Consider the following 21,688-nt stretch of genomic DNA (forward strand, 5'->3'; position numbering starts at 1 on the left):
ATTATTTCTAGTCAACCAACCTTGTACAATTCTCCATGTCGTGTGGCTTTCTGCTGGGAGCACCGGTTATGTTTGATTTGCTAAAGTAACGACGCCTCTCCCATACTTCTCTCGGTGTTACCAGCTTTGCCCTGCAAAATGTAGAACCTATGAGGCCAAATTTCATTTTAGGGGCATAAAATGGATACACTGCTCTTAGGAAACTCTTATCCCCATGCAGGAAAGAAAGTCAGAGAACAAGAGAAGAAGTCTAGTGCTGCGCTTTCAGCCCAGCAGTCTCCCAGGAGACTCGGTCCACTTGGCGTTCCACGCTCCGCTCCGCCCTCGTCACTGCCCAGTGAGGGCGCCTCACCGGAGGGTACCGCCCACTGTACAAAACAGAGAGCCGACTTCCGCTTCTAGCTCCGAGACGTCAACGCGCTGCCGGGTTACGTCATCGCAGCGCGCCGTGCGCGGAGACATGGCTGAGCTGGGCAGAGTGCGGTTGTCTGACCCCGATGCTCTGCTACCCACGGGCTTCTGGGTCGCCGTGGCCGTGTGGCTGGAGAGGCCACAGGTGGCCAACAAGCGGCTATGCGGCGCCCGCACCGAGGCCCGCAGGAACGCTTCCCTGCCCCGCGCCCAGACAGAGAAAGGACCGCGGCGGGGACAGGAACCCGGGCTGGAGGAGCATGACGCGGGCGAACCCGGACAAGCTTCTCCCGAGGGAGAGCCAGGCTTAGGACCTAGGGGCCGCGAAGGCGACGTCTCCGCGGCTGACCTGGACTCTCTGTGGGACCGAGTCTCCCAAAGCCTTGTCCACGACAATCCGGAAATGTTGGCCTTCATCTCTGGGCCCGCGATGGGTTCTCAGCCTGAAGCCCCTCAGAAGCTCGACCTGGTTCTCAGAACCGTTATCCCGAAAGCGAGTCCTCGCTGCCCGCTTACAGCACCGAAGAAAGAACTGGTGGTGCAAGGTGGGAGCGTAGTGGGAAGAGCGCGAATAGATTGAAAAGCGTTTGCTTTTTGAGACAGGGTCATATATGGCCTGGAATTTGCTTTGTAGACCAGGCAAAAAGAGAGACCTACCTGCCTCTGCCTCCCAGGTGCTTGGTTTAAAGACATGTGCCAATGCGTGCGGTCTGAGATGCATCTATCCACAGGTCTCTAACATAGTTGTAGGGCCTGTCTCTTTGCAACGTGCGGAGGTCGTGGACGTTGAGTGGCTTTGAGAGATACGTGGGAAGTGTCCTCAGTAGAGGATGGGATTGTTGAACAGATGCTGGAGGTCTGGAAGGCTTCCAGGAGAGGTGAAGGATGGGCTGGATGTTGGAGGATACTTTAGCATCTGTAGAGGTAGCTGAGCGGGAATCTGCCCCGAGAGGTAACTTGTGACAGAGCCTAGTGAGACCACATATTCTTGAGTACTGAGCCCGGATGGATGGCAACCTGTTGGTCATCAGTAGTGGTTGTACTTCAGACATGAACTTTGAGTAATCCTAGCCTTGAGATTTCAGAGATCCCTGCCTTGAATTTAACCCCCACAATGTGTTGACTTCCCAGTTGCCATTCTGTAGCAGATTGCTGCAAATGTAATGGCTGGTGGAACAAACTGACCCTTGCTCAAAGACAGGGGTGGGGGTTGGGGGGTGGGTGATCAGAATCCTGGTGGGCTCTGTTGGTTTCCAGGTACTGGACTCTTGCAAGGCCCAAATCCGAAAACTGGCTGACTCTGGGAAAGACTGGGCCTCTGGGCTGTCAGGATCCAGTGTTTAGGGTTGTAGAATTGGGTTCAGTGTTTTGCTCCTAGAGGCCTCTTTGATTCTTTTGTCCTGGCCCCTGCATCTTTATGCCTGCAGCAGTGCCTGGCCCTTGGATGCTCTGAATGGATCTCCCTGATGTCCTACCCTGCATCCACCTGTAGAAAGTACACCGCCAGTTGGTGCTGATGGGAATGAGTTTGGCTACTCAATAGCCCAGAGTACTTTCCTTTATAAGGTCTACAAAGTTCCTCCTTTACATAATACCACATACTCCTGAGTGATGAGCTTTAGGGTATGGACATCTTTGGGGACCCCTGTGGGTCTCTTGGGCTGTCGTCACTGTAGGTGCATGCTGCTTCCTACATACTATTGACTGCCTCTCTGCCTTCCCAAGACATCTCAAGTGCTGTGCTCGGGGCCTTGGAACCTCTGGTGGAGTGTAGTTCTGTTGTCATTATTGTCAGCACATTAATTCTTTTCCATCTCCCAACTATCTTTACTGAGCTGAGCGAGCTTTAAATGGGGCCTGTCCAGAAGGGAAGCATGCTGGCTGCTTGGAAGAGGGAAGCTAGATAGAATTCCCCTTCCTTTCTTTTGGAGAGGCACCATCTCTCCATTAGCAGTGCTAATATGAGGATTGCTTTCTCCTCAGGTTTCTGCAGGAGACTCATCCCAGTATTCACCTCCATGCATGAGCCCCCATGGCATGGCTTTAAACTTAGCTGTAGGACTCTGTGCCTCTGTTTCTTCATTTGCAAAATCGGATACTAATAGATTAGTGAAATTACTCACTATAGGGTGCTTAAAACAGTTGGTGGTGCATGATACATACTTTTCAATATGGACCTGGCACATAAGCCTGTCATTCCAACACTGGGAGGTGGAGGCACAAAGATCAGTTCAAAGCCAGGCTCAGCTACATAGCAAGTTTGAGGCCAATCTGTACTACATGCACCTCTATCTTAAAAAACAAACAAATCACTGGATGTGGTGGCTTGTGCCTTTAGCTTCAGTACCCAGGTGGCAGATCTCTGAGTTTTAGACTGGCTACCTGATGAAACCTTGTCAAAAAAAAAAAAGACATCTTAATGTAGAGAGCTATCTAAGGTTACCAGTTGATGAGGTACAAGGCCGTTGGGCCTGAATAGCAGTCCAGGTTCTTCATCTACAGCCGAGGGTCTCCACCAGGGACAGAGTTTAGAGCAGTGGTGACCTGTTGGCTTTGTCTTTTCCCTCAGATGTCACCAATGGGAGTGTCACCTTTTTACCCTTGGAAGAAGATGATGAGGGGAATTTGGAGGTTAAGATGAGCAATGTGTATCAGCTCCGGCTCCATCACAGTGAAGGAGAATGGTAAGAGTCGATGCCACTCTGTTGCACTGCTGTGTGATGTCCTATCCCTGGGCAGCTGGAAGGTTCTGGGGTGCACAAGAGCCAAGGTCTTGTGTTGGTGGGATGGTCTCAGATGTACACTACAGTCACCACTCTGCCGGTTCCTGGTGCTGGTCCTGAGTTGGTGGTTACTATGTAGCTGGAGTTCCCAGTCTCTATGTTCCACGTGGCCTTCATGGTCTGCAGCAGCGAGTTAGGATGCTCTTGCTAGTCAGCTTTCTGTTGTTGTGGCAAAATACCAAAGGCAATCACCTTCAGGGAGTTTCAAGGGCAGGGAGATGACTCCATTCACAAAGGTGCTTGCTTCAGATCTTACAACCTGAGTGATCTCCAGAACACACATGATGGAAGGAGAGAATCTGAGCATGCACACACAGACACACATGCGTGTGTGCACATACACAGACACATACACACAGATATGCATGTATGTATGTAGTAGTTTTTACAAGATCTCAGAGGTTTTAGTTTGTGGTCTCTCTTTGATTTTTGGGCCTGTAGTGAAAAGCTAGGAGCATGTGCTTTAGTCAAGCCTCTCACTCGGGGCAGCCAGGAAGCTGACAGCAAGAGGGAGCCATAGACAAATTCTGCCCTTCAGGAGTGCACCTCCCCCTCCCTACTTCCTCCAACAGAAGCTCACCCTCTAAAGCTCCCACCACTCCCAATGGCCCATACGCTGTGTCCATCGATGAGTCAGCCTGTTGATGAGGTTGGTTCTCTCGTGGTCCAGCCACTTCCAATGGCCACACCTATAAACTTGGATGAACTGGGGACCAAGCCTTCAATGCAGGAGCCTTTGGAAGACCTTTCAGATCTAGGCCAAATTCATAGGAACTCTAATCCCATCATCATGCTGCTGTTTGTAGAGTTTGATCAGAGGATGGGGGGCATTTCCTGTCATAGTTTAGAGCCCTGCTTGTTACACAGTGCAGACTTGTCACTCAGTGGTGTAACAGTGCCTGTTGTGTGCCTTGACAGGCCCTGGGTTTGATCACAACCTCACACACACACAGAGTGGGAGAAAAAAGATGTTTTAGTTCCTGCTGTCTTCTGGGGAATAAGCATATAACTTAAGAATAAGAATTGAAGCCAGCTCTTCTTACTGGTATTTCTCTTATTTTTGAAGGTTCATATCTGTTTTAATTTTCTGTCCAGAGAGGTGGCATTCAGATGGCGTTGTCTATCCCAAACCTGCCTGGCTTAGAGAAGAACTGCTGTCCAAGCTGGCCAGGTGGGCCGTGGAGAACAGGAAGAGTGAATTTAAAAGCACCCTTTCCCTGGTGTCTGTCCTGCGCTACAGCAGGCTGTACCAGGAGCTCAAAGAGAAGTACAGAGACATGGTAAAGGTAATGCTCCAGGAGTGTCCGAGGTCCGCCATTTAACAGGTGACACAGCCAGTGCCTGCCCGGGAGACTCTTCCCTGCGGGCATCCTATCAAGTTCAGGCACCACACTGAAAACCCACTGTGGGTGCAGGCAATGTAAACCAAGTGGGTGTTCCGATACATTTTTAAACTCAGGAGTCAACTTTTTTTTTTTGGTTTTTTTTTTTGGTTTTTTGAGACAGGGTTTCTCTGTGGTTTTGGAGCCTGTCTTGTAACTAGCTCTTGTAGACCAGGCTGGTCTCGAACTCACAGAGATCCGCCTGCCTCTGCCTCCCGAGTGCTGGGATTAAAGGCGTGCGCCACTGCCGCCCGGCTAGGAGTAAACTTTTTTATATTTTTCAGGAACTCAAAAGGGAAATTTTAATCAAAAAATATTAAACATTGTGTTAGTTACTGTAGTATAACATTTACATTTTGTTTAAATTTAATTTTTGTTTTTTGAACTAGGGTCACCCTGTAGCCCATGTTAGCCTGAAACTCATGGTCTTCCTGTCTTATCCTCCCAAGTGCTAAGGTTACAAGCATGTGCCACCATGTGGGCCTGACTAGTTAAAATTTTAAATAATTTATATGTGTGTCTGTCTGTGTGGGGATATGTGCACAGGCCTGCAGTTGCCCACAGACGTAACAGGGTGTTAGATCCCCTGGAGTCCATGCAGTGGTGGTGAGCTGCCTGACTTGGGTTCTTTGCAAAAGCAGAAAGCTCTCTAACCGCAGAGCTGTCTCAGTAGCTCTGGCCCCATTTACTTACCGATGTTACTAAAGCAAGTGCTCCAAAAAAAAAAAAAAAAAGCAGCATGCTTCCTGACAACACGGCCTTGAGCTAGTCCTTGTGCTTATAGGGCAAAGTTGCCAAAACCACAGGCTTGAGCCACAGTGACTCATTATAGAGATATGGTTCAGTCTGTCTGTACACAGCTGGGCTCCCTTCTCCTGGAGACCCTGGCCCGGGGGTCTTCTGTGGACTCTCCGTACCTTTAAGAAGGTACTCCTGTTTTTCAGCTTTTAGATTGTTCCCAGGACATGGTTTGTCCGTTATGTCACTCATTGGCCCCGTCAGTTCTGGACATGGCTGACTCTGAAGGTGCGTTATTGTCCTGCCTGTCAGCAGAGCCTGGCCCTGAGCACTTGGCCTAGTCTCCTGAGTCCGTCTGTATCTGTGTGCGTGCTCACATGTATATGTGTGAGGGTGGATACACCTGTGTGTACACGTGCAGTCCAAGGAGAATGTCATGTGACGTGCTCGTCACTGGGCTTTTCCACTGAACTTGGAGGTAGGCCGGCAGTCAGCAAGCCCCAGTGGTCCTCCTATTTCCAGTGACCCATGGCCATACATGGCTTTTCATGTGGGTGTTGACGATCTGAATCCTATCTTCATGTGAAGCAAGTTCTTTACCGACTGAGCTTCCTTCCTAGCCCTGCCCTCCTCCTTCATTTCATTAGCATTATCTTTATCCGAATAAACTGACTTTTTCTGTATTGGACATCTTAAACTATATTGTTGATGCTTTGGGTCTCTTTGTGTGGGGCACTTTCTGTTCCGTACACGCAGTGTAGTACCTGTGTTCTTAGTTGTAGTTGGTTTGACTTAGGCTGTTAGGAAATACTTTAAGTTGTTCAAGGCAGTTTCACAGCTATTTACATATTCCCTGAAAACATTTTAGGTTTGGCCTGAAGTAACAGATCCTGAAAAGTTTGTCTATGAAGACGTGGCCATCGCTACATACCTGCTGGTAAGAGCACTTGGCAGTGTTCACTCATGGAGTGTCTGAACCTTGCTTCTGGCAATTGCTGCCAGCTGGGGTGGACCAGTCACCAAGTCAGGCTTGTGGTTTGCTCTGCTGTGAAGTGACTTCACGTCCTGCATGAGCACAGAGCGAATGTGTATCAGGAATTGGGGCGTAAGAGGGCAGATGGGCAGGAGTCAGTGAGACACAGTTGTCACTGTGGAGGCACTGACGATCCAGTGCCACCTAGCTGCAGCCTGGGCCTCTCTCTTCTAGTCTGTCCTTAACTTGCTGGCTAGCCAGCTCAATTGGACACTTCTTTAACTCAGTACTCCTGATTTTCTTATCTATAAAACATTTAAACTAGAGCTTCCCAGTTTCCCTTTAACTTGTAGTTCTCTTAGTTTAGGAAACAGGGTTCTTTTGGTTGATAAGGCATGCAGAAGGTAAAGAAACCCTGAATCGTCTTGGCGTGCTTGTGCCTGGAGATGACCACTGGATGTGGATGCCATTTTTACGGTACTGGGATCAAACCCAGGACCTTGTGTGCTGGGCTCACTCTAACATGGTTCCCTCTGAGCTATATCCCGGCCCTGAATGAATGTAGCATCAGAGGAGAAGAGTGGGGCTGGGCTGGGGGACCCCTGTGTCCTCGGGCCAAAGTCCCCATCTGTTCTGCACATTCGTGTCACCCTTCTGGGAGCCCTGGGCCTTGGGAGAAATTTCTCCATCCTCCCCCCCCCCCCGGGCATTAGTGTTTGAGTCTTTCTTTTTCTTTATAATACTCGGACTGGAACCCAGGGCCTCACACATGGCAGGCAAGTGCTCTATTACTGAGCCATTCGTCACAACTCTCTTTCTCAAATCTTGAGACAGGATTCCACCAGGTTTCCCAGGCAAGCCTTGAGCTTACAATCCTCCTGCCTCATCTTCCCAAGATGGCACGTGTGTGCCCTTTTCTGTTAGGTTTGTTCTGGAACAGCATGAGTCAACATGTGGGTTGTCTTTACTTTGTCTCTTTCCTCAGATCCTATGGGAAGACGAGAGAACCGAGAGGGGAGTCACCACCAAGCAGTCCTTCGTGGACTTAGGGTGCGGAAATGGCCTCCTGGTTCACATCTTGAGCAGTGAGGGGGTGAGCATAGCTCTGTTGTCTTGTCTTAAGGGTCCTATAGGTTGGGCAAAGGGGACCCATGTTTCTTGTTTTTAATTTTTTGAGGCAAGGTTTCCGTAGCCTAGTGCTTGCTGTGTCGTCCAGGTTAGCCTCAGACTCACAGAAAAACACCATCCCTGACTCCAGAGTGTGCAGCCACCCAGTTCCAGCAACACTTCTTGCCTGGACTCGAGTCAGCCTGGCTCAGAGTGGTGCCCACAGCTTCAAGCTTGAGCTTTCTGGAGTGTTTATAAAGGAGTCCTTTGCAGTGGTGTCCCTGTGAAGACCTGGAAGCTGGGTCTCCGTGGTGACAGAAAGGTTCTGTGGCCCTCTACCCAAGTGGCAGCAGGGTGCAGAGATCTTGATGGGACTGATCACGAGCTTGCCTTCCCCTGCGTGTTCCCTGGGCACTGCCTTGGGACATGGGCCACTGTGGTCCCATTTGAAGATCTGTGGTGATCATTGGCAGGGTGTGAGTTCTCACTAGCCATGTAGGTGTGTAGTGTTGCCAGGAGTTGAGAACTGTGCCCGTCATGGCCTGCCTTTCCCGTGTGGCAGGGCAGTGCCTGCAGACTTGTTCTTTTGTGCCAGCTTACTGTAGTTGCTCGAACCTAACCCATGATTTCAAAACTACTTATTTCAGCATCCAGGCAGAGGGATTGATGTCCGAAGAAGGAAGATCTGGGACATGTATGGACCCCAAACTCAATTGGAGGTACTGCTCTCCCCGCTACCCCCCACAAATCTGTAGCTCTAGCAAGACTTGTCTCCTAGAGTCAGCTGTTGGCAGGGGCACCTCTGGATTCAGTCACTGTAGGAGTTCACTTTAGTGTGAGTGCTCTGACATAGGAAGGAGAGTCAAGGGACACTGAGCTCTGCGCAGCCTCTGGTTACAGTGACCTTGCTGGAGACCTTCTTCCCTGAGCTATGCTGTTCATGTGTGTGCATAGGAGATGCTCCATGCTGTCTACAGTGGGGAGATGCCCCCCACCCCAAGGCCTGCTGCAGGAACCTGTTCAGACACCCGCTCTGAGTGATGACATGCAGCAGCCCCACTGGTCTTGTCTCAGTTAAACCTCTCTGGAAATAACCTCATATACTCAGAAGTGTGTTTCCTAGTGACTCTACACCCCATCAAGTTGGCAATCACAATTAACCATTTCAACATGATGAGCACCAAGTATTCATCAGTGCCACCACTGTACCCATGTGCCCCCACTGCCCCAGACACTGCCTACAGCTGCCACTGTACCCATCTGCCCACAGCTGCCACAGTGACCGCCACTGCTGCCCAGTCACTGCCCACAGCTAATACTGTTCATCTGCAGCAAAAAGTACAACTTTAGAGACTGTTGCATTTTCATTCATCATACCTCTTTTTCAAGTTGAGATGATGTGACAAAGGCTTGAGGGGCAAGGAGCTCACTGCCAGTCCCTCAACTCATTCTTCCTTCTGTATTCATGGTTGCTTTCCCAGGGATTCTTAATTGCTTGTTGGTTTATGTTATAGGAAATTTTGTGTTTTGATTATTAAATGGCAAGGGGAAGTTTTTTTTTTTTTGATCCAGTCTATTCAGTGTTCTGTATGCTTCTTGTACCTTCATAGGAATATCCTTCTTTAGGTTAGGAAAGTTTTCTTCTATAATTTTGTTGAATATATTTTCTGGGCCTTTGAACTGTAATTCTTCTCCTTCTTCTACCCCTATTATTCTTAGGTTTCGTCTTTTTATGGTGTTCCAGATTTTCTGGATGTTTTGTGATGAGACTATGTTGGATTTGCTGTTTTCTTTGATCAGTGCATTTATTTCCGCTATAGTATCTTCAGTATCTGAGAAGGTGAGCTTTTGTAATTCCAACACTTGGGAAATAGAGGCAGGAGGATCAGCTATATAATGACTTCAGGCTAACCTTGCATGAGCCCTGACCTTAAAAATAGGAAAGAAATTTGAGAAATGTTTTTAGAACTGGGCATGGTGACATATGCCTTTAAGCTCAGCTCTCGGGAGGCAGAGACAGGCAAACTCTGAGTTCTATACCAGCCTGGTCTACCTACAGTTGTTGGTTGTTTGGCTCTTTGCTCCTTGTCTCTTAGTGGGCCCACCACCCAGCTCCCAAATAAATCACACAGCAGCTTATTCTTATGACTGCCTGGCCTTAGCTTGGCTTATTTCTAGTCAACTTTTTTTTAACCTGAATTAATCCATCTACCTTTTGCTTCCGAGCTTTTATCTTTATCCTACATATCTCTCTCTTTCTCTCCCCCCCTCCCGGTTAGTTGTGTAACTGGCCCCTTCTTTTCTCGTCCCTTGATCTTTTCACTCCTCCATCCTCCTCAGATTTCTCCTGTTTATTCTCTTTACCTGCCAGCCCCGCCTATCCCTTCTCCTAGCTATTGGCCATTCAGCTCTTTATTAGACCAATCAGGTGTTTTAAGCAGGTAAAATAGCACAGATTCACAGCTAAACAAATGCAACATGAAAGAATGCAACACATCTTTGCATCATTAAATAGATGTTCCTCAGCCTAAACAAATGTAACACATCTTAAATTAATATTCTTCAGTAGTCTACAGAGTGAATTCTTGGCCAGCTAGTGCTAAATAGTGAGACCTTATGTCCAAAAAGATGCTTTTAGCGTCTCGAATTTGAGGACTGTTGGTCAGCTGGCGGGTGCATAGGGAGCCCTTCAGGTGGATGTGCAGTCCATAGATCCTCATGGTTGGTGCCTAAGACTCTGAATTGTGTGTGAGACTGATAATCCACAGGAGTGATGCAGCAGAGTCAGCATCTCTGTGTCCTCAGTTGGGTCTTAACCCTCTGCTTGGAATGAACTTCAAACTGTCCCACTTGTAAGTCCTAACTGAAGGAGCTGCTGGTTGGTGTGAGGAGCTTTTAGGAAATGTATAGAAGTTTGAGCTGTTTATTAGGGGTCCCCAGCACCTGACTCAGGAACCCCTTCTAGTCCCAGTGCCAACACTGCTGGTTCTAGTGTAGAGTATTTCAGTGGAAGTCAGCTGCGTTTCTGTTGCACTTTCTGCCTGAGCTGTGTACTGCTGGTGTATTTCCCAGTGAGTTTGTTTCTAGCTGCATTTGTATGGTGTCTGTGGTAGCTCTGCCTAGAAATCCCATCCATCTTGACTTAAGCTTCTTTCTTTTTTTTTTAATATTTATTTATTTATTATGTGTACAACATTCCTTCGGTGTGTGCCCACAAGCCAGAAGGGGGCGCCAGGTCTCATTATAGATGGCTGTGAGCCACCATGTGATTGCTGGGAATTGAACTCAGGACCTCTGAAAGAGCAGTCAGTGCTCTTAACCACTGAGCCATCTCTCCAGCCCCTTAAGCTTCTTTCTAACCCTGTTCAGTGCAAGTATGTTTAGAATTCCTTGTTAATATGTTGCCATGATGATCTCAGATTGTCTTAAGTTTGCACATCAAACAAGATGGTTGTAATTTGCTATATTCAGAAGGCCTTTTGTGAAGCAAGTCTGGCTGTTTCCAGGGCAGTGTAGCCTGGTAATGGCAACCCAAAGTATAAATAAGCTCTTGATTCATGAAGAGACAAGCGGGAAGGTTTACATGTAGAGTGAGTGCAATGATAATAAATGTTGCTAAAGGCTTGTTTTCCTTTGTGGCGATGCACTTGGCAATTGGCCAATTATACATTCAGTGTCTCAGCGTCTGTGTAAACAGCACCACAGTTGTAGTGCTTCTACTGTGAGGCCTGCCATAGGGAGCTAACAGTCCCACTGTGAGGACTGGTGTAGAGCAGTGCTGGAGAGGCAGGCATGGTTAGAGTGCTACTCCACCCCCTGGGGTCCATCGTGCACCATCTCAAGTTGTGATGGACCTCCTTCCTCTCTGTTTACCCAGTCAGTTCTCTAAGATGTCACTCAGTAATTCAAGACTGGCTTCTGACCTCCAGGTAGAGTGACATGCAGAAACTCAGAAGGCAGGTGGGTGAGATGTCACTGCTGAGAGTTCACTGACCATAGTGACAGAATAGCCCAGAACTGAGCAGACTTCTTGTCCTCTTCTCAGAGGGGACCAGTCGTCAGCTGTCTCTCTGTTGGTTGCTTTCTGTGTTTATGCAGGAAACAAGTTTTAGTCATCACCCAGAAAAGTGCTCTTTTGGGGGACCCCAAAAGTTGCCAGGGATTTGTGTCCTTGGAGACCAACTATGGGCAGGACAGTCACCTCCTCCTCATAGTAAGCTGCGCACTGTGGAGGCCTAGGAGGATCAGTGTAGGTGGAATGTGAGTCATGGCGGAGCTTCTGGCAGACGTACTGACTGCTTCCTCTCCTGTGACATTCTTAAGGAAGGTTCCATCATCCCGAGTGACAAGACCCTGTTCCCTGGTGTTGATTGGCTGATTGGTAACCATTCTGATGAGCTCACTCCCTGGATCCCTGTCATTGCAGCCAGGTGAGTAGGCAAGGCAGGTGGTTGTTTCTTCCTGTGCACTGATGCCCACGATAGCGGCCCCTAGTCACTGTGGCAGTGCGGCATCTGACAGGGTAACTTAGAGCATTGAAATGACGGTAGCGTGGATATATTGAGTAAATTTAAATCTACCTGCCTTTCTTTTGAAACGGTGGCTACTATAAATCCTAAGCCACACACGTGTTTCCTCTCGTGTTCTGTCAGCCAACACTGATCCCAGTTATGTCATCTTACAGATTTCTGTCCCGTGTTCATAGGTGTGCACCTTTTTTGGAAAGTATGCTGGTTTTAGAGGGTTTGACTTCCTTAGACAGATCCGCTGCACACTTAGACAACACTTTGTAGAGTCTGAAACACTGCCAGTGCCTTCAGCCCCACCTCTCCCCACCAGGACTCTGAGCTGTTTGTGCTCCTAACTCCACTCCAGGTCAAGTCTGAAACTTACCTTTGCTGTCCTGTCTTGAAATCCACATTTTTTTTTCTTTTTCAAGATAGGATTTCTCTGTAGCTTTAAAGCCGGTCCTGGAATTCACTCTGTAGACCAGGCTGGCCTTGCACTCACAGAGATCCACCTGTCTCTGCCTCCCGAGGGCTGGGGTTAAAGGCGTGCGCCGCCACCACCCAGCTGCTGTCCTCCCTTATTTTCTGATTGCTACCTAAAGTTCCAGCTCTAGAAAGCTGATGCCACAGTGGGCCAGAGTAACTACACAGGAAAATTATTTTTTATTAATTCAGTTTCTGTTTTGTTGAAAGATACAATGTGCTGCATGGGTTTTAGAGATCTGTGGGAAACGATCCGGTGTGGTGACTATGCCTGTAACCCCAGTACACTGAAGGTGGAGACAAAAGTTAGGAATAAATGGTGCATTTGAGTGCATTTGCATCTGGGCCACATGAGACCTGTTGGCCTTAAAAAAGTAGATAATAAAGACCCATTACTTTAGATGTCAGAATACCAGGAGCAGCTTAGGTACTTTACCTTCGGCTGCTTGTGCATGCTGTGATGTGCCTACTTATCTGGGTCTCTGTGCTGGGTTCCTCAGGTCTTGCTGGGTCTGTGCTGGGTTCCTCAGGTCTTGCTGGGTCTGTGCTGGGTTCCTCAGGTCTTCCTGGGTCTGTGCTGGGTTCCTCAGGTCTTCCTGGGTCTGTGCTGGGTTCCTCAGGTCTTCCTGGGTCTCTATGCAGGGTTCCTCAGATCTTCCTGGGTCTCTATGCAGAGTTCCTCAGATCTTCCTGGGTCTCAATGCAGGGTTCCCCAGATCTTCCTGGGTCTCAATGCAGGGTTCCCCAGATCTTCCTGGGTCTCTATGCAGGGTTCCCCAGATCTTCCTGGGTCTCTATGCAGGGTTCCCCAGATCTTCCTGGGTCTCTATACAGGTTTCCTTGTATCTTCCTAGGTCTCTGTAAAGGGCGCCTTGGATCTTCCTGGGTCTCTGTGCAGGGCTCCTTGGATCTTCCTGGATTTCTATGCTGGGTTTCTAGGGTCTTCCTTGGTCTGCACTGGGTTTCTAGGGTCTTCCTTGGTCTGTGCTGGGCTCCTTGGGTCTTCCTGGGTCTGTGCTGGGCTCTTCGGGTCTTCCTGGGTCTGTGCTGGGCTCTTCGAGTCTTCCTGGGTGTGTTCTGGGTTCTTCAGGTCTTCCTGAGTCTGTGCTGGGCTCCTCAGGTCTTCCTGAGTCTGTTCCAGGTTCCTTGGGTCTTCTTGGTCTGTGCTGGCCTCCTAAGGATTTCCTGGGTCTCTTCCTCCTCTAGGTCTTCCTACACCTGCCGTTTCTTCGTCCTGCCCTGCTGTTTCTTTGACTTTGTAGGGCGATACCACCGGCGGCAAAGCAGGAAGACACAGTACCGTGAGTACCTGGACTTCGTGCTGGAGGTGGGACTTTCCTGTGGCTTCCACATGCAGGAAGATTGCCTCAGGATTCCTTCTACCAAGCGGGTATGTGCCAGGGCAGGCACGGGGCTGGGGAGTGTGTTCTGCTTGGGGCTCTTCCAGGCGTTTCCTTCAGAGCCCATCTTCAGGCCTGCACCTTTTTCCCAAGTGGCGTCATGCCATCAAGTCTTAGTCCTCTGGGTTGGAGAAGGTTCAGTCTGGGGTGTCAGAGATCTGTGTTTGGCACCTGCCATTCCACTGCTCATCATGAAAACCAAGGAAGCTCATGCGGTTTCTGACCCAGTGTTACCGTTGGGTAGTATGGGAGGTGCCCAGTCAGTGCTAGACAGCCACACAGCTGGTGAGGACCAAACACATCAGATGCTCCGTTGCTCCAAACCCAGAGTACATGGCAGGACTGGGTGACCCTAATGGAATTCCGTTGGCCCCTTTTGCTGGTGTGCACTCTAACTCTGGAGTTAATGACCAGGGGAAAGTGTGGAGGAAGTTCCTTAGATGCTTTGGGTACCTGCATTGTTTCGGGTGTCATGCTGGCAGGTTAATATACAGCCTCATTCTTACACAGATTCTCCAGGAACTTTCAGAGGTGAATTGTGTCACTCCTGGGGAAAGGCAGGCCTAATAAAGACCGCCTGAATGAAGCATTTAGCTAACTTACTCCTTCCACAGATCTGCACCCACATTCCTCACTAGGTTTTATTGTTGGCTTTTTTATTTATAAATCTTGTCTGTTGGTATCTGTTAAAAAAATGGAATTCAGGGCTTAGGGTAGACCTCAGAGGGCAATGTTTCCCACATGTGCAAGGCCTTGGAATCTATCCCAAGTACAACCAAAAGGCTGAAATAGGATTTCTGTCTTCTTATAACTCATTTCTAAAACTTTGGTCTAAATTGTTATTTAGCACAAGCATGCTCCGTGAAGAATGTTGCAGTACGATGTCTCTTCAAACACAGGTCTGCCTCATTGGAAAATCCAGAACATACCTGCCTTCTTCAGAGGTCTGGATGGATGAGCAGAGGACTCGGTACCTCCACAGCAGACAGGGTTACTCCCAGTACCCGCCTGGTGAAGGACATACGCCTTCTGCACCCCAGGCAGCTGCCCACGATGCTGGTCCCCAAGACAGCCACAGGACCTGCGATGCTGGGGCCGAGTGCATGCCTGACGCCTTGGCTGCTGAAGGAGGAGTAGCCCCAGCCACAGGGCCCTGGATGCCTGGGTTCTGCCCCAGAGAAAAGGCCGAGCGTGTGAGGAATTGCGCTGCCCTCCCTCGAGACTTTATTGACCAAGTGGTTTTACAAGTGGCAAATTTGTTGTTAGATGGAAAGAACTTAACCACGGGGAGCTCTGAGGACGGGAGTCTGAAGACCTGGAATGAAGGAGGTAGGCCCTAATGCCCCGGGCAGACTGTCTAGCCAGCGTGGGCTGTGGGTCTCTGTAGCTCAGTATACCCTGAGGATGAGAGTGAACAGCTGTCCATAGTTTAAGAAAGGAAGGTGGAGGCCAGAGCTGCTGGTGTTCTAGCTTTAGAAATGATGCCACCAGAGAACAGGTTGCCAAGTGTCAAAAGCCCCGTTCCCTTGAATGCAAATTCAATACTTTCATTCAGTGCAGTCCCTAAATATAAAACTGTTGCCATGGAAGAGACAGTTGCATCTGATTGCTCATTGGCTGGAACCTGCATATTAGAAACAGAGAAAGTGGGGTTGCTCTTACATTTAAAATTGAGGTTGTCAAAGCTTTCAGCTGCACCCCTTGCTTCCACCTGTGACCACTAGAGGGTGGTATGGGGCCATCTGCTGACTAGAATCAGGGTTGCATCTGAAGCTGTGAATGTTGCCTAGTTCTCACCCTGCACAGGAGCAAGTGGCCCCCGGCATAGCCTAGAGCAGAATGGCTCCACTCTCATCCCCCATGCCACATCCTCATCTGAGCCTCTTGGGTCCAGGTTTCTTCCAAGTCACTCCCATATGTGACATGGCAGGACCTTCTTGTATGTTCTCCTTCAGAACTAACCAATCCTGGGAGGCCCTCTGGGCCACTGTCCAGAGTGGCCTTGACTCAGGTGCCATGTAACTTGAAGACCCAACAGTCTGTGGTTTGGAGCTAGCATCACCGTGTAGATGCTGTGATGGGGTCCTTGCAGAAATGTTTCCCCAGAAGGTTGGAAGAACTCAGGGCAGTGCTGGAATGGTGCTATGGATGTGGAGGTTCCTGAGTGTGCTGTGCAGCAGGAGTCCTGGTTTAAGTGAGACGTGCTGGGAATTGGGGGACTGTTAGACGGTGCCTGGCATGGGAGCCCTGAGCTAGCTGGACCCTCTTCAGACCTAGGTCTAGAGACGGCTCTGGGGCCTAGATCTCATCCTTCCTGCTATCAGGTGGAGCACTAGGGTACCATACCTTTGTTGATGGGTGTCCGGAGGCCTAGGCTTGTTGGAGGCTCTCAGGTGCCCTTGGGTGAGAAGCATCTCTGTGAGAAGGGAATGGTCCCGGGCCTCTGAGCCCACAGACAGCCTCTCCCCGCTCTGCCTGGTGGAGGCCTGGGCGTCTCGCTCGGTAAGCCATTCTGGACACTGGGAAGGAGGCCCTCGGGTCTGATTTTAGCCTCCAGCTCTGCTGTGAGGCCCAGATGAGCTGCAGTGTGGGGAGGTGACCCATTGTCACCTTAGGCAAAGTAGACTTCCTTGTCACAGGGTATCTGATGAGAGTGTTTTCAGGTGTGTGCAGGGTTTTGAGCAGCATTGTGAGTGGGAGAGACCTCACTGTGATACCTGTGGTCCTGTGTCACATCGTTGTGAGTGGGAGCGACCTCACTGTGATACCTGTGGTCCTGTGTCCCACTGTTGTGAGTGGGAGCGACCTCACAGTGATACCTGCGGTCCTGAGTCACACCGTTGTGAGTGGGAGAGACCTCACAGTGATACCTGTGGTCCTGTGTCCCACTGTTGTGAGTGGGAGCGACCTCACAGTGATACCTGTGGTCCTGAGTCCCACCGTTGTGAGTGGGAGAGACCTCACAGTGATACCTGTGGTCCTGAGTCCCACCGTTGTGAGTGGGAGAGACCTCACAGTGATACCTGCGGTCCTGAGTCCCACCGTTGTGAGTGGGAGAGACCTCACAGTGATACCTGCTGTCCTGTGTCACACCGTTGTGAGTGGGAGCGACCTCACAGTGATACCTGCGGTCCTGAGTCCCACCGTTGTGAGTGGGAGAGACCTCACAGTGATACCTGCTGTCCTGTGTCACACCTCTCACTCTAGCCCCCTGTGTGCCTACCAGCGTGGACAGTGCCCTGTAACGCTCTGATGACAGCTTGGCCAGGAGACGCAGCTAAAGGCTAGCCTGTTGGCCTTGCCTCCTCAACTCTGGGCTGTGTTTTGTTTGTATGGTACCAGGAATGTGGGGGTTGGGCCACTCTGTCAGGTGTTGGTAGACTTATTCGATCCTCAGCCTGCCCAGTGGAAGCAAGTGGTTCTGCATGCTGGCACACTGTGTCACTGTGGCTGGGGTGACCTCTGCCCTGTGTCCTGTGGTTATAGAATATGGAGTCATTAAACTGTACACACAGGACCCTGCAGCTGCAGCACACATGGGACTTGAAGCTGCAGGATTGGGTTTGGCTTTGGGACCTGACAGTCTGTGCTGGTTACAGTTTGTAATCTGTGGTGTGTGCGGACACCTGCTTTTCCACAGGGAGCCTTTCCCTGGCAGAAGTGGCTGCAGAACTGAGCCCAGAGACCCTGCAGCAGCTGAAGCGGGAGTGTGGAGGCCTACAGACCCTGCTCAGGAATAACCATCAGGTGTTTGAAGGTAAAATCTATGAGGTCACCATACACTGGCCATCCTGCTTGTCCCCAGCAGTTCCTCTCTGTGCATTCTGTAGAACTCTGCTTTTTGTCCCCAGTGGCTGTGATACTTAGGTGCTACCTAGATGTTCATAAGAACCAAGTGGACAATATGGCGGCCCTGTGCCCACTCAGCCCATCACCAGCTTGTATCTTAGGGTGAGCCATGGCCATCATTCTCTCTAGGTACACTCCAACCTCGACTCAGGTTCCCTGTGTCTTGGTCCAGGTGGTCCTGTCTAGGATGTGCCCTCCATTGCTTCTGTAATGCCTGTTCCTCATACAGGGCTGGTAGGCCGGTGCAGAACTTGCTGGCTGCATCTTGTGTCAGTACAAGAACATTTGTTCACCTGTTTCCTGCAGTAAGAAGCATGCGAAACTATAGAGCCCTTCAGGCAGGTTGGGGACATGAACCATATCCTAGACTCTGCTTAATGCCTCCACCTTTCCGGGACCCTTGAGTCACCCTCCTGGTAGACTGAGGCTCTGCTCCAACACCGGATTCCATAGCTCCAGAGAGAAAGGGGTCCGTTCTCCACGGGTCATGGCTGCATCCCTGCCCTGCGGGAGTGTTGAGTCTGAGGATGGGGAGTGGAGTATGGCAGTGTCCACCCAGATACCCAAGGTGTAGACAGTGCCATGAGGTCACGAGTGTGTAGAACTAGCACAAGTCAGGAAGAGCTGCAGGACCTTCCCGCAGGCCACTTGTGCTTCATGGAGTGTGTGTCTCCCTGACATAGCCCCCTGGAGGTGTTGCTGAAACCAAGAGCCCCACACACACAAGTCCAGATGAGCTGCCCAGTGCCTGAAATCTGTGCTTATTTACAAAACTTGAATCAGTTAAAATCCTACAGCCTCAGGGGCCTCCCTGTTTTCCATGTTTTCTTTGGTTTCATGAAGGACCATCGCACCTGTCCAGTGTAAATATGTGTCTATGGAGTTAACCGCTTCTCTGTGAGTTCACTTCGGGGGACAATTAGTTTTGGAATCACTTCTGAGTAAAAGTCCTAGAGATCATTGCCGTGTGAGCATTCTCTTTGCAGTCATGCAGAAAGTATGTGCTGAAGCTGGGGCTTATCTCTGCATGGCGTTTGGTTTGAAGCTGATGTGACTCTGGGTCATCTGGAGGAGTGTGAGCTCCTGAGGAAGCAGCTTTCAGATAGATGGCTTAGGTCAGCTCGCGTGAACACTGCGTGTCCATGCCATGTCAGTATTGACTCCGCCTCGGCTCCACCCCTTCCAGGACTTGCATGGCTGTCTCTTCCTGTCAGCTGGTGAAGCAGCCTCCTCATCTAGAGGACTTAGCCAAGGCTCCGATGAGTTGGTGGCAGTCCAGGCCAGGCGAGCCCCTGGCACTGATGCTCCTGAAGACAGGGCACACCCTCAGTGCTCTTCCTGTTCCCTGGGTCCCAGCATGTTCTAGCCAGCTGATGAGTAGAGAATTCTCTGTTTCTCTGCAGTCCCACAAGCCCCTAGCAGGAGGCAGGAATGAGGGGGAAGACAGCAGAGTTGTTCCCGTAATTCCAGTTCAAATTAGTAGCACATTTCCCAGAGGAGAGCTGTTGGTGGTCTGACTTGAATGACCGGCATGTGCCGTGGAAGGCTGGCCCTTTGGCACCTGACACCATCTTTCCCAGAGTGGTGGCTGAGGGGCCAACAGGGAGCTGCCTGGCATCCTGTGTAAACCGGGCACACTGGTAATGCCCTGCATACTAGATGTTGGACTCCTTGTGTGATTAGTGCTCCCTTTTGGTCTTTATACTTAAGACGGTCTTATCACATAACCTTGCAAATAGCAACCAGAAGTGTAGCTAGGCATGCTACTGGCTCATAGCCATTTGGGGAGGTTTTTCTGCTGGCCACTGTGTCCACAGAGAAGTCCTAAACCAGCATTGAGGGCAGGCTTCATGTCCACTGTGGCTTGGCCTCAGATTGCTTAAACATGTCAAAACTTCTGACAGGGACTCCTGGCCACTTGCAGTCAGATGTCCTCCTCCTTCTGGAAGATGCCTTTGAGGCTCCCCTGAGCACAGTTCAGAGAGTTCTGGGCCCACAGTGATTCAAGTTGTGTCCTGTGCCTCACTGGGGAGATCTGCTCTGGGAAACGTCTCTGAGTGTCCTGAAGTGACCTTAACCTGGACTTTAGTCCAGGGAAGACCAACCTCAGCCCGAGGGAGGTGGTTGCATGTGATGTCACTTGACTCTGGGGGCTTCAAGCCATCCCTGAAGTTGAAACCCTCCCTGTATTCTAGGTACCATAAGGTCCTCTCAGGACTCATTACTCAGGTTTCCAAGGGAAATATTTATTCCCAGGATGCTGATGATAGCAGCCAGCCTCACTGGAGCCATACCACAGGGGACCCCAGAGCCGACAGGAAGCTGTGTTCACACACACACACACTCAGTCAGTTCTGGAGGTCACTGAGCCAGGCTCCCTCAATGAGGCACTTTTCCTCCTCCCGCCATGCTGGCTGCAGGTAGTTTTACGGCCCTGGGGAGGCCAAAAGGTTTGGTTGCTTTGGCCAAGTTTCACATGGAGCTGTTGGCTCCTGAAAATGAAGTGGCAGGGCAGTGGGCCACGCTGGCCATTTCCTGACTAATGTGCCCCTTGCATCAGATCCTGCCCAGCAGGACTCATGACTAGAGGTCCTTACCTTAACCCTGCACCCCTCTGTCAAGACCCCCCACAAGGTGGTTTTTCTCAGTTTCTATACACGAATGACGTTCAGGCTTTCTGTTCTAAACTCAGTTCTGAATGGGCAAGTTCACATCCGTGACTGGCGGCGAGAGCTGCAGAGGGAGAAGCCTCCAGAAGCCAAGCGGAGTCTGCCTGCGGAGGTGTTCAAGACACGCATCTGCTGGTTCTTCACTCACCATCCTGATGGCTGCGTGCTGCCTGCCGCCCTTTGCCCCTTTGCCCATGGGCCTGAAGAGCTGCGCCCGTCCCAAACCTCAAAGAAGCAGAAGCAGGCTCCCTGAGTCACTTCCTCAGTGGTCTCCAGCTGGTGGCTCTGTGGGTCTCCTACCTGTCTCCCCTGTCCTGATGACACCCTGTTGGGGTGAATTGACTTCGGTGTGACTGTCTGTGCATAGCCACCGTGTCAGCTTCTGCATACATGACCTTCTCATTCTCAGGACTGTGTGCCCAGGTTTCCTCTGCCTGGGAGCTTGCTGCAGGGTGGTCACAGGCTCCTACAAGCAGAGGCACAAGACTTTTCTGTGAGGCCATTCTCAGAGTCTTAGAGAACAGCTTCCAGAGTCACACCCTGTCACCCTTGTTCCAAGGCATAACTCAGATGAACACTGCCTCATCCTTACCCTTCTCTTTGGCACCCAATCCCCAGAAGTGTTTTACAGTTTTTCCTTTCAGAAAAAAATTATTTCCATTTAAATTTATTTTTGGTCTTACACAAAAAGTGGTACTCACTGCATCTCTGCTGAGTGTCTTGGGGACCAACCTCTGAAACTTGATATAGAAGTGTCCCGGTGTCATCTGAGCCAAGTGAATGAAGTTGTTTATTCTCAGAGCTGAGGGCCCTGCAGCATCCTGGAGCAGGGCGGCCACCATAGGGTCTTGGTCCCAGCTGATGAGAGCCCACAGAGTTTGCTCCCACCTTTCTTTGCCAGTTTGGCAATCACAGCTCCAGAGCAGTGGTAGTGATCTGCACCCAGGAAATGTCACCACCTCTGTCTTGGATGGGCTAGGCTGTGTGTCCTCAGTGACCAGGATTTGCTCAGAGTTGGGGGGGGTAGCCTCTGTTCTCATTGGCCCTGCCTGTAATTGCCTTTTCTCTCAGGTCCATAGGGGCCCAGAATCTGCAGGGCCCTCTCCCACCTGACCCTGCAGGCACCTGAAGATTTAACCTTGGTCCTCTAGTATGTAGTGGCCAGGCTTCCATGGGCAGGGAGCTTGGCCTCCCTGAGATTTTCCTGGGCTCCATGTTAAGGCAGCAAGACTGAGATGTGGGACAGCGTCTTACATTTCCACTTTTTCTAGTTCTCAAAATCCCATGGTGAAGCCTGGCTTCTGGGAGAAGACTGCAGAAGCTCATTCAGAATGAGCTGTGGGCTCACTCCCATGACTGTTTAGTGAGGACAGCTTCCAAAAGCC

At 50.3% G+C, this 21,688-nt stretch overlaps 1 protein-coding gene across 2 annotated transcripts; it reads left to right on the forward strand.

Annotated features, from left to right (window-relative positions):
• Positions 1–432: 432 nt before the first annotated feature.
• On the forward strand, positions 433–20,988 carry Trmt44 (tRNA methyltransferase 44 homolog). Of its 2 annotated transcripts, none has more exons than XM_075943807.1 (11): positions 433–956; positions 2,981–3,095; positions 4,290–4,480; positions 6,183–6,251; positions 7,273–7,380; positions 8,042–8,113; positions 11,718–11,824; positions 13,592–13,775; positions 14,685–15,114; positions 17,426–17,542; positions 20,327–20,988. In XM_075943807.1, exons 2-11 carry the CDS (start codon positions 3,056–3,058, stop codon positions 20,554–20,556), a joined length of 1,548 nt encoding a protein of 515 aa, XP_075799922.1. In that variant the 5' UTR covers positions 433–956; positions 2,981–3,055; the 3' UTR covers positions 20,557–20,988. The 2 variants fall into 2 exon arrangements, with proteins under 2 accessions (XP_075799922.1, XP_075799921.1); XM_075943806.1 differs by having other exon boundaries at positions 442–956; positions 4,261–4,480.
• The last annotated feature ends 700 nt before the right edge of the window (positions 20,989–21,688 follow it).

This window comes from Microtus pennsylvanicus, chromosome 12 (assembly GCF_037038515.1).
Source record: "Microtus pennsylvanicus isolate mMicPen1 chromosome 12, mMicPen1.hap1, whole genome shotgun sequence".
Lineage (NCBI taxonomy): Eukaryota > Metazoa > Chordata > Mammalia > Rodentia > Cricetidae > Microtus > Microtus pennsylvanicus.

Excerpts from the sequence above, each read along its gene's own strand:
- Trmt44 (XM_075943806.1), top strand. The coding sequence starts at position 461 with ATGGCTGAGCTGGGCAGAGTGCGGTTGTCTGACCCCGATGCTCTGCTA. Across the intron at positions 4,481-6,182 it reads AGTACAGAGACATGGTAAAG|GTTTGGCCTGAAGTAACAGA; the intron begins GTAATGCTCCAG and ends AAAACATTTTAG. Across the intron at positions 17,543-20,326 it reads TAACCATCAGGTGTTTGAAG|TTCTGAATGGGCAAGTTCAC; the intron begins GTAAAATCTATG and ends TTCTAAACTCAG.